Here is a 13,067-nt window from a genome sequence, read left to right as displayed (position 1 = left end):
TTCATTTATATAACATTTTTGAAATGACAGAATTTTAGAAATGGAGAACAGATTAGTGATTGCCAGGATGCAGAAATGGAGGGTGGATATGTATGGTTATAAAATTATGGGCAATACAAGGGATTCTTGTGGTGATACAGTTGTTCAGTATCTTGACTGTGGTGATGGATATATGAACCTACAGAGGTGATAAAGTGTATAGAACTAAATACACACATAAATGAGTACGGCACAGCTGATGTGAAACTCGTAGATACAGAGTGCTGACTGTATTCCTTGTACTAGGCCATTTTATATAAGGGACCTGAATATCACCAAATTTTGATATCCTTGGGGACCCCTAGAATCAATCCCTGTGGATACCAAGGGATGACTATACAAGTAAAACTGGAGAAATCTGAAAGGATTGGTGAATTGTATCAATGTCAATACCTGGTTGTGATATTTTTACTATAGTTTTGCAAAATGTTGCCTTAGAGGGGAAATGAGTGTATACAGATCTCTCTGAATTACTTCTTATAACTGTATGTGAATCTGTAATTATCTCAATGAAATTTTCAATTAAAAAAATACTTCAAAGGAATCAAAGTGGCATGCAAGTAACTTATTTAACTCCCTGTCAAAATAAAATTCAACATATAAAAATTATATAATCTCACAACGTTTGAAAAAAATTTTGACAAAATTCAACACACATACATGATAAAAACTCTCAGCAAACTAGGAAACGAAGCAGACTTCCTCAACCTCATAAAGGACAAATACCAAAAAACCTACACTGAAAAGATGCTCAATATCACCAATTATTTGAAAAATGCAAAACAAAACTACAATGAGATACCACTTCACATCCATTAGGATAACTATTATGAAAACAACAAACAGAAAAATAATGTATTGATAAGGGTGTGGAAAGTGGGGACCCTTGTATATTAATGGTGGGAATGTAAAATTGTGCAGCTGCTATGGAAAACAGTATGGCAGTTCCTCAAAAAGTTAAACACAGAATGACCATATGACCCAGCAATTCCACTTCTGGATATACACAAAAGAATTGAAAGCTGGGATTCAAACAAATATTTGTTCATCAATGTTTATAGCAGCATTATTCACGGAAGTCAGAAGATGGAAACAACCCAAACATCCATTGACAGATGAAGGGATAAACAAAATTGGTATATACAATATAATGGAATATTATTCAGCCTTAAAAAAGAATGAAAAAAAAAAGAAAAAAAAAGAATGAAATTCTGACATAGTATCTTGAAGATACCATGCTAGGTGAAATAAGCCAGAAACAAAAGGATAAATATTATATGATCCCACTTACATGAGGTCCCTAGAGTTGTCAAATTCATAGAGACAAAAGTAGAACAGTGGTTGCCAGGGACTGGGAAGGAGGGGGTTATAGAATGGGTGTTATTGTTTAATAGGTACAGAGTTTCAGTTTGGGAAGATAAAAATGTTCTGGAGATGAATAGTGGTGACGTTTGCATAACAATATCAATGTACTTAATGCCACTGGACTGTACAGTTAAAATGATAAATTTTATATTATATATATGTTGCCACAATAAAAAAAACTAATACATTAAACACACACACACACACACACACAAACACACACACACACACACCCTACAGTTAACATCATATTTAACTAGGGAAGACTGAACACTTCTCCCCTAAAATCTGACACAAGGCAAGGACATCCACTCTCATGACTTCTGTTCAACATTGTACTGCATCCTAGCTATGCAATGAGGCAAGAAAAAGAACTAGAAGGCATAGAAATTGTAAAGGAAAAAGTTAAATTGTCTTTATTCACAGATATGATTACGTTCACAAAAAATCCTGAAGAAGCTACCAAATAACCAGGAGTTATAAGAGTTAATAATTGAATTTAGAAAGGTCATCCAAAAAATCAATTGATTCTATACACTAGCAGTGATCAACTGGAAATTTAAATGTTAACATACAATACCATTTGCAGTAAAATACACGGGAATAAATTTATCAAAAAATATGGCAAACCTCTGCACTACAAACTACAAAACACCACTGAGAGAAATTAAAGAAGATACTTTAGGGACTTCCTTGGTGGCGCAGTGGTTAAGAATCTGCCTGCTAACGCAGGGGACACGGGTTCGAGCCCTGGTCCGGGAAGATCCCACATGCCGCGGAGCAACTAAGCCCGTGTGACACAACTGTTGAGCCTGTGCTCTAGAGCCCGTGAGCCACAACTACTGAAGCCCACATGCCTAGAGCCCGTGCTCCGCAACAAGAGAAGTCACCGCAATGAGAAGCCCACGTACTGCAGCGAAGAGTTGCCCCCACTCGCCGCAACTAGAGAAAGCCCGTGTGCAGCAACGGAGACCCAACGCAGCCAAAAATAAATAAATAAATAAATAAATAAGATATTTTAAAATGAAGAAATATACCATGCTCATAGATTGGAATACTCAATATCTTAAGTTACCAATTCTCTGTAGACATTGCTCTATAGCTTCAACATAATCCCAATCAAAATCCCCAGATTTTTTTTAAAGAAATGAACAAGCTTATTCTAAAATGAACATGGAAATGCAAAGGCCACAGAATTGCCAAAATAATCTTGAAATAGACAAAGTTGGAGGACTCACATCACACCACAGAAATGCATCAGCAAAATCCAAGTTGTAGGAAATCTTACAGGACAAAGATGTTTATAAGTATGTATGTATATATATGTGTGTGGTGTGCACACACCCAAGCATATACTACCTCAGGATGTAAAATATATTACTTACTGTGAGTCATGTTTAAAAATGTTTCAAAGCCATTGCCACAGTTTGTAAGCTTTGGGTGAGCAAAGGCTGTGTCTGCTCTTATTCACCATTACGTTTCCAGAAACAACAGACTGCCTGGCACAAGGCAAGTGCTCAACAAGCATTTGTCAAGTGACTGGAAGAATGAGGACAGATGTTGGAAAAAAGGAGGGAAGAAACCAGCACTAAATTTCACCTGCTTCATAATTTTTCTTTGGTCTCTACAGAATCCTAAATAAAACCTTGTAATTTTCTCAGGATAAGATTCTTACTAGGGGAGTCATTTATAAAACGTAAAAATCTTTTAAATTCTAACTTTTAAGCCTATAGTTGGGAAGCCAAAAAATGACTACTCGAGAGCCCCCTCTAGTGGTGCCCTTTTCACAGCTGACCTCCTGCAGAAGGAGCTGGAAGTGGTATCCTCCACCACTGCCTCCCACCCAAGAAGAATTTTGCTTTCCAACCCCTAACCTTAAAAACAGTCTAGCTTTCCACTGGTGAAATTATCAATGTGGAACAGGTAAGGTTAAACCAGGAGACAGCAAAAAAGGGACTGACAAACAAAAATGTACTTATTCTCTTCTAATGTACGGAAGAAATCACTAACCCTGCCATAACCACTCATTCTGCTAGTTTAGAGCTGAAACCTTGTTGTAAGAAAGCCAGCTGTAGGGTAAGAATGAAGCCACAAAATATTACTACTGAAGCTTTTGACTTCTGCATGAGATATGATAAGCATTTTATTAATGAAAACATTTCAAGATTGAACCATGATGATATCAATGCTCCTGGGGTTCCCGTATTGAGGGTCCATCTGAGTCAATCATCTCAACATACCTATGAAGACAGAGTAGAGTGAAGTGGGCATGACAGAGTCCAAGCCAAGGGCAGGAATAAGGAGAGGGAAAGGGATGCTATGAAACAGACATCTCTTTTCCACCAAGTCTCTTTAAAATTTAATATCTGTTTCCCAAGTCTAAAAAAGAAAAATAATAAAGAATAAGAGCTTGTAAAGGCATTCCGAGGCTATTCTCCCAGCCAGCGAGCCCCCCCAAAATGAGAATTTGACCTATCTTTTATTACCTATTTTGTAAGTATTCTAAACTAAACTGAGTATGGCCACCAAAATGTTCATCTCACTTCCTATTTCAGAATTCCTTTCTCTTTCCCTCTCTACATTATGAAGATGTTCCTAGCCAAAGATTGCCACACACCCAGCCTATGTGAATATCCCATGTTACACATCTTTTCTAATCCCTTCAAACATTCAGATAAATTACATTTATTGTACCTCCTTCAATTCGTTAGAATATGGCTATATTTTCCAAACTAAAAATCCAACAACTTTCATAGTTGTTGTTTTTATTTTTTTTAAGTCCTTTTGTAGAAGTGGAAACAGTTGTGCCTTACTAACCATCTCCATTTATGGTTAAGTGGTTAAGGTAACAACAGAAACAAAGATGCAGATTTTAGCAATGACAGAACATGAAAGTGAAGGTATAGGAAGTAAACGTTCTCCAAAGAGGCAAAAAATAAGAGATGACAACAGAATGAGATCTGCTAGCGGTGCCCAAAGGTGCAGACACACAAAACTGCTCAAGTACCTGTATAAATTAGATTCTAAATAAGAAGCATACATTGGTCTCAAAAATACCAATTAGCCAATGAACTAAGAAAAAGAATAGTTTGAGCTTCTTTCACATTTTTAAAATCTGCAAGTTTGAAGAATCTCTATCATGCACTTTTTAAATACTAATTCCCTTTTTATTAGATTTGCTAAATCTATAAATGTAAAACAGGCATTTAGAGGCATTAGTAAACAAATCAGAAGAAGAGGGAGGACCCAGAAAAGAACATTTTGATCTTTAAGGCAGTATAACTACTTATTCAACTTCTATTATTTTTCTTACCCTAAAATTCTTATTAAGATAACGAACCTCTGCCACCACTTCCTCACAATGCAAATTTGTTGATCTCGTTACATTAAATGTGCATTTTGAGTATGTAAAGAACTGAAGGACAAGCCATAAGGTCACAGGAAGGAGGAGCCACCTTCATGACATCAGTGAAGGTGGGTAACCAGGGAGAGGTTTAAAACTGGAGAAAAAGATTTGACTGAAGGAAATAGAAACCAGAAACAGACAACTTCAGCAAGAATGAAGTCAGGGAAGAAGAAAGACATTAACTGATTAGGAAAATCCAGAAAGTAAGTGACAGCTCATAAGGTTTCCAAGAAAATGTGAGTCTTTGTGCCAGTGCATGACCAAGGAAATGTTACCACTCATATGTTAAGAACGTCTACTCAGGGACTTCCCTGGTGGTGCAGTGGTTAATAAACCGCCTGCCAATGCAGGGGACACGGGTTCGAGTCCTGGTCCAGGAAGATCCCACGTGCCTCGGAGCAACTAAGCCCGTGCGCCACAACTACTGGGCCTGCACTCTAGAGCCCGCGAGACACATCTACTGAGCCCGAGCACCACAACTACTGAAGCCCATGCGCCTAGAGCCCGTGCTCCTCAACAAGAGAAGCCACCGCAATAAGAAGCCTGTGCACCGCAACGAAGAGTAGCCCCTGCTCGCCGCAACTAGAGATAGTCTGCGCACAGCAACGAAGATCCAACACAGCCAAAATAAGTAAGTAAATAAATTTATTTTTTAAAAAAAGTAAAAACAAACAGCTTATTTTTTTTAAGTTATTAACCTGAGTCAAATAGCACTGAGCAATGAGATTCTGGTTTATCTAATAACCTATCTGGAAATGACTTCCTTCCCTGAGATCAACTGACTTTATACATTAAATAATGTTTGCACCCTAACATGCTAACTAATCCTGTCTTCAACTGCAGTCACCCTATGAGAAATAAAAGTAAAAACTAAGATAACTGCACTCCTCTCCTCTCTCCTATTTTACCTCACCTCATCCTGTTCCTGCTGGTAGTGTACTGAGGGATAGAAATGGAAGTTATCCCTGAGTGAAAGCTGGGAAACTTTTTGTTTGGACCACTTAAAACTTATTTTAACACACTTACCAACATCTCCATAAACATACAGGCCCCTTGGAGGTTTGCTCCTTGAAAAAAGCTGCAAATTAAGAACAAATTATAAATCTCCAACGTGGAAATAATCGAATATCATCATATACATAGTGTTCCTAACCGTGCTACATATACAGGACTGAAATGGGCTACTGTACACAATAAGTACAAAAAACTTGATACAAAAGGCTATGAAGCCCCACTTAGGTTTTAATATAGGAGGCAAGAATCATAAGAGCTCAGAGCAAGGCTCTGAAGTCACACAACTTAAGTTTACATCCACTTCACAATTTACTAACCATGTAATCTTCCCCCTCTTTCCCAAATGGGCTCCCCAAACAATGACAGCCTAGCTCATTCCCAGCAAACAAGAGATCAGAAGACTTTTTCTGAAGAAAGTGAATGGTTTCCAGAAATAAAGGCCCAAAGGCACCTAGTGTGGGTTTCTCCCAAAGAAAGAACTGGGTCCCTATCAGATCACCTTACAGTAAAGCATACTAGTCAACAAACCTCTTAAGATGGAGCCTTCAATCAGTTCATTAGTATCTGAAAAGACTCTCAAACGAATTGACAGCCAAGAATCAACAGAAATTTGAAAAAAAAACAGAAAAACTCCCGTTATGAAAGTTGGAGACCACAGCAAATATACAGGGGGCAAAAAACTCCAAGAAAACAGAGACTACACAGACATCAAAAGGAAACTTCAAAATAAAACTGTAACCAATATAATTAATATGCTGAGGAAAATAAAAGAAGTTATTAAAACTATAAAGCAGGAACAAAATGCAATTTTTAAAAGGAATATTAAGAACAAAAGAGAGTACTTTGAAATTTAACATATGGTAGCAGAAACAAAATTCCAGAAAAGGGATTAGAAGATAAGCTTGAGGAAATGTTAAAGAAATACAACAAATAAACAATGAAAGATGGAAAATATAAGAAAATTACAGGATTAATTCAGGAGGTCCAATATCTGACCAAAAGGAATTCCAGAAAGAGAAAATAGAGAAAAAAGAGAGGAAGAAATTACCTAAGATTTTTCTCAAATCTGAAGGACGAAATTTCAAGATTGGGAGGACAGATTATATAAGTGTCCAACACAATGAGGGAAATAAGACGCATACCAAGTCATAATCCTGAAATTTCAGACACCAGGGATATAAAGGAAATCCTACAAACATCCAAGGTGGCAGTGGGGTGGGCGTTCAGGGGGAAAGGTGGTGGGGAGCGGGTGGCTGGAGACAGGTCACAAACAACCGATAAAAACTTGAATAAAGTTTGAGGGGCAGTGATTTCCAACCTAATCCATCCAATCTATCCATCAAGTGTGAAAATGGGAAACTGACATTCCATACATACAGGGTCTCAAAAAACCCTCCGCAACAGAAATAGGAACACCTAGGCTCCATGAAACACAGAGGATCCTGGGGAGAATGCCCTGGTAAGATGGAGGGCTGCTCTCTAGAACCACAATGGCACAAGCAGGACAAGAAAGCAATCAAGTCCAGACCAAAACAGGAGGATGGAGGCCTCAAAGGAAGAAACAAAATGGAACTTCTCTTTGCCTGATATTATTATCAACCCAAATTACCTTCCTGAATTTTGCTCCACTTAGAAGAGTAACCTTCAAACTGTATGACAGTTCCTAGACACCTGTGCAAAAACCAAGGTGAGCCAGAGCTGAGAGAGTTCAGAAAGGGTAAAGGCAGAAAGAAGCGAAGGTTATGCCCCTTAGCACCAACCAGAGCAGTCAATATTTTGACAGAGAACATTTTCAAAAGCTAGACTTCAGGATCCACTACCTAATGCTTTTGTTTTTTAATCTGTGGATTCCCTCCAGCATGCCTCAGAAACCTCTCTCACTTTCCTGTCCCTCAGCTTTCTCTATAAATCCAGCCTCTGACTCTAGTACGCCCCTTCCAAAAGAACCTTCACCATGGTTTAGGCAAAAGGATCTTCTTTGCTTTGATTCTGCCAGGTGGATATGCCTTCCCTGTGTTCCTCTGCACATTAACTCTCGATCTATTCTTAAATCTCAACTGAAAACAGACGCCACTCCTGCCAAAACCTCTTAATTTGTCTTGGTGTAATATCTTATGTGAACCATTCTTGTACATTGGTTATTCTATTTTCAATTTGCCAGAAAAAAAGCATCATGCTCCTCAATAATTTTAGAACAGCTTCAAATTAGAAAACTTATATACAACCTAATAATCTCTAAGTATATTCTATGTATTAGAAATCTTTTGAAAGCAACTTTTTGCATAAGGTAACTGGAAATGTTATAGCAATTCTTCACATCACATTTTGTAGAAACAGTCCGGGATCTAGTCATGATATAATCAACATATGCTGAACCAATGAAGTTCAAGCCAAAAATTTAACAAAGGTGGGGGAAAAAGATGACATGGGAAGAGCTCAATGCTGCTAAAAAAAAAAAAAAAAAAAATCACTTGGGCCTATCTTCTGTTTTACCCAAACTCAACGTATTTTTGAAAGAGCACTTTGGCAAATATTACAGTACATTATCTATTACATATATAATTTATATTATATTACATTTTATGGCAATATTTAGAAGATGATAAAGAGATATGGTCATAGAGTATCAAAGGAAAAGATTCTCAAACATCTGAGATCACAAATATCTCGTATGGCATAAATACTGTTTAAGAAGCAGATTTTACTCCAAATAAATTGATAAACACAATGGATAATCCTCTAACAATAAATGTTAGACATCATCTATCTAAACTATGTTATATACACACCAAGTATTTTCACTTGGAGAGGCAGGTTAGTTTTCTCCTCATAAAATTTCAGTCTTCCAAAAATTATTGAAATTATTTCAAAGGATTTAAAACTCTATATTTTAAGGGGAAAATCAGAGGATTGAATGGAGAACAGTAAGACTATTTAGAAGGCTGTAAAATGGATTCTAAAGAAGTTTTTTAATTCTTTATTCATAGTGGTCAATTCAGGGAGAGTTAGGTTCACACAGTTTTCTTCAAAATAACGACACAGGCATCCACATAATTTACATGATCCTAATTTACATTTTCTCACAATTTACCCTATTTTTCAGGTCCATTAAATTTCCTTTCCCAATGTTTTAATTTCCTGTAATGTGTTCCTATGTCTCAGAGCACTCCACCCTGGCATAGTTCCTGGGTGCTGGGGTTCTACATGTGCTCCCATCCTCCACAAGCCTCCTTCATCCTGCTCTCTACCCTGGGGGCAACCTTGCTGGCTGGCTGCTAGCTGGGTTCAGTCCCTGGGAGGCACTACTTGCAGGAGATAGGAGGGAGGGGGTGGAGAGAAATCCGGGTCATTCTCTCCCGTTGCTTCCCTGCTTCAGTGCTGTGTCTCTAGCAGAGCTGCATCCCTCCATAATCATTAGGTCCTCATGCCACAGCTACAGCTCTCTGCAGGCTCCTCCTTCACTCTTCCATCCTTTGTTTGCTGCCTTAGGCCTGCCCTGCCCATGACTCTCTAAGTCATCTCTTGATTCAGTCTTTAAAGTGCTGTGAACAGTTTCCTGACAGCGCTCTGATACACGCCCAACCTCTAAAATACACCTACTTAACACTGACTAGACAAAGACTTGAAGATCTGAACATGAATAAGTTTCTCTAGTGACCAGTTGTAAGATTTGTCATGTTACTTATATCTTAGGGAATTTGTGAAGTAGGATGATGACACCTTCTCTAATGTGTTTTTGATAAGGATCCAGTGATACTGTACAGATTGTGCAGATGGTAAGCTTAAGGATGATGTTGGAAGACAGTGGAAAGCTATCACCTACCTCCACTAAGCATAAAAGACATAAGGAAAGAGTATTAGAGTTGAACTCAAAAGATCTGGGTACAAATTCTGGTTCGGCTACTTATTAGCTATGTGACTCTGGGTAAGCCACATCAACTCTACAACCAGCCATTTCCTTATCTGTTAGGTGCAGGACACGGCACTGGGGAGTTCCCACTCACTGCCCACCTCTGCACACCTAATCACAAGGCCCACTCACTCATGCTGAAGACTGTAAACTTCATGTACTGATACCTGCTTCTATCCAAACCTATGGACCACTAAGAAGAAACATCGCACCCTTTGACACACCCTTCTCAAAGATCTGAACAACATTAATGTACACTTAAGCTATTTTATACCTATACAAACTCTACCAAACAAATCAAGAATACATTCAAGAACATGGAGCACATTTTCAAATACTGGGCATATTCCAAGCCATAAAGGAAACCTCAATAAACTCCAAAGAATCACTGTAGTCCAACCAAAATGGAATAAAATTAGAAATAAATGATGGAAGGATAGCTAAAAATAGAAAAATCTCATACTAAGATACTGACTTTCCCTCACATTCCCTCACGTCCACCCAGACTTCTGGGATTGCAATTTCACATAGGAAGTGGAAGTAGGTCCAACCCAATGCCTTCTGTTTTCTCTTTATAAAGATGTAGACATTTGCTGAAAGTGATAGGGGAAGTGTAGTTCAGCTTGAAGGGAGCTAAGAAGGCTCTAGAGAATCGTTACAGAGAAGAGTGAACTAACCAGCGAAACAGATTTGTTGACAAAATGGAGGGACACGCCTCAGGGCTTTCAGATTGTTCTCAACAATCTTCTATACCTGTGCAGTAGCCATGTCCTTTAGGTGAGAATGATCCCACTCCCAGCTCTATCCTCCACAACCGGATGAGGGGTTCAAGGGTGAGCTTATGACTAAGTCCAGTCAAGCAGAGTTCTGTTGTTCAACTCTAGGTGAAAGAGAAGCTCTAGTCTTCTGGGCAGTATGCTGTGTAGATGTGATGCTAGTTTGCTACTTTGAGATAAGCCAAGCTGAACACAAAGCCAAAATAATCAAGAGGGCAAGATCAAGAAGATCTCCAAGTAAGTAATAGAGTCAGGGGCCTAATACACTGCACCTGAAGCATACTTATCCCTGGACTTCTACATGAGCCAATGATTACTTGTATTATTTAACCTAATTTAGTTGGGTTTTCTGTTATTCGCAACTGAAAGCATTCTAACTGATGTCATAATATATTTTACTAGGCCATTTTAATGGTTTGATATAAGTATTTATAAAAGTATCTGAAAGTATCTATTCTCAAGAGAGAGCTATAGTAATCAAAACAGTATGGTACTGGTATTAAAACAGACACACAGATCAATGGAACAGAACAGAGAGCCCAGAAATAAATCCACACATATATGATTAATTAATTTATATCAAAGGAGCCAAGGGTATACAAAGGAGCCAAGGGTATATAAAGGAGCCAAGATTCAAGGATAGTTTCTTCAATAAACGGTGTTGGGAAAACTGGACAGCCACATGAAAAAAAAAATGAAACTGGACCACTACTTATATCATACACAAAAACCAACTCAAAATGGATTATAGACTTGAACATAAGACCTGAAACCATAAAACTCCTAAAAGAAAACACAGGTGGTGAGCTGCTTGACACTGGTCTTAGCAATGACTTTTTGGATTTGATATCAAAAGTAAAGGCAACAAAAGCAAAAATAAACAAATGGGACTTTATCAAACTAAAAAGCAAAAGAAACAATCAACAAAATGAAAAGGCAACCTACCAAATGAGAAAAAATATTTTCAAATCATATGTGATATTTTAGTATCTAAAATACACAAAGAACTCATACAACTCAACAGCAAGAAAATGATCCAATTAAAAGATGGTCAGAAAATCTGAACAGACATTCTTTCCAAAGGCTAAAAGGCATGTGAAAAGATGCTCAACATCACTAATCATCAGGAAATGAAATCAAAACCACAATGAGATATCATCTCACATCTGTTAGAATGGCTATTACCAAAAAAACAAGAAATAAGTGTTGGTGAGGATGTGGAGAAAGGGAACCCTCATGCACTGTTGGTAGGAATGTAAATTGGTGCAGCCACTATGGAAAACAGTATGGAGGTTCCTGAAAAAGTTAAAAATAGAGCTACCATATGATCTAGCAATTCCACTTCTGGAAATTTATCCAAATGAAAACACTAGCTCAAAAAGATATCTGCAACTCCTTTTTCATTGCAGCATCATTTACAATAGCCAAAACATGGAAACAACTTAAGTGTTATACACACACACAATGTAAATTATTCAACCATTAAAAAAGAAAGAAATCCACATTTGTGACAAATTGATGGACACTGAGGACATTATGCTATGAGAAATAAATCAGACAGAGAAAGACAGTGTATGAACTCACTTATATGTGGAATCTAAAAAAAACCAAACTAAACTCATAGGTATCTAGTCAAGAGAGTATGTCAAGTTTAGGAGACTTACTATAATAAGTATTACAATACTATATACTAAATCAAAAGGGAGGATAATAAGAAAAGCAGCTATCAGAAAAATGTCTTTAAAATTTTTTTAAATGATATGAATAAATTGCCAATTGTCCAATAAGGAAATGTGCTGATGTCACAAGTGTTTGCGGTCCTAGTTGTTATGCATTTAGTGATGCACCCCAAACCACTAAATTTAGTAAAAATTTTATGATTTGAATTTTATATACATAAAAGCCCACTTCCACATAGAGAATCTTTTGAACGTGAGGACTATAATTTTTAAAGTAAATATCTGATAATTATTCTATCAAAATTTTATTAGACAAAGTCAAATGTAAAGCATGATTACTGGATTCAAACACACACAGTTAAAAGAACATTTGGGGGACAACTGAAGAAATCTGAATATGGGCTTCATATTTAGGATTGCCAGATAAAATACAGGATGCCAGGTAAATTTGAATTTCACACTGATATCAAATAATTTTTTAGTGCATGTATGTCCTAAATATTGCATGGTACATATATACACTAAAAAACTATTCATTATTTATCTGAAATTCAGGTTTATCTGGACATCCTGTATTTTTGTTTGCTAAATCGGGTGGCCCTATTTTAGATATCATTACATCAATGTTAAGTTTCTTGGGTATGATAATGGTAATATAGTTATTCAGGAAAAGGTCCTTGTTAGGAGATACATAATGATGTTTTTAGAGGTCAAGTGTTATGATATTACAACTTACTTTCAGATGATTAAAGAAAAAATATTGAGAGAGAGAGAGAGAAAAAAAGAAAACAAATGTGGCAAAATGTTAACCATTAGTGGTTTTAAGTGTACTGTTGAAATTTTTCAAAATAAAAAGTTGTGAAAAACAAAACAAAATC

At 37.1% G+C, this 13,067-nt stretch overlaps 1 protein-coding gene across 1 annotated transcript in view; it reads right to left on the bottom strand.

Annotated features, from left to right (window-relative positions):
- AFG1L (AFG1 like ATPase) overlaps positions 1-13,067 on the bottom strand; it is a 192,919-nt gene that overhangs the window by 136,814 nt on the left and 43,038 nt on the right. Inside the window, exon 3 of the mRNA XM_082668890.1 lies at positions 5,837-5,888. Within this exon, the coding sequence (XP_082525016.1) occupies positions 5,837-5,888 (52 nt within the window). The remainder of the gene's footprint in view (positions 1-5,836; positions 5,889-13,067) is intronic.

The sequence above is a fragment of the Grampus griseus genome (genome assembly GCF_964374135.1).
Source record: "Grampus griseus genome assembly, chromosome: 13".
Taxonomy (NCBI): Eukaryota; Metazoa; Chordata; class Mammalia; order Artiodactyla; family Delphinidae; genus Grampus; species Grampus griseus.
The sequence above is the reverse complement of the archived record's forward strand: the minus strand, read 5'-3'. Positions and strand labels throughout refer to the sequence as shown.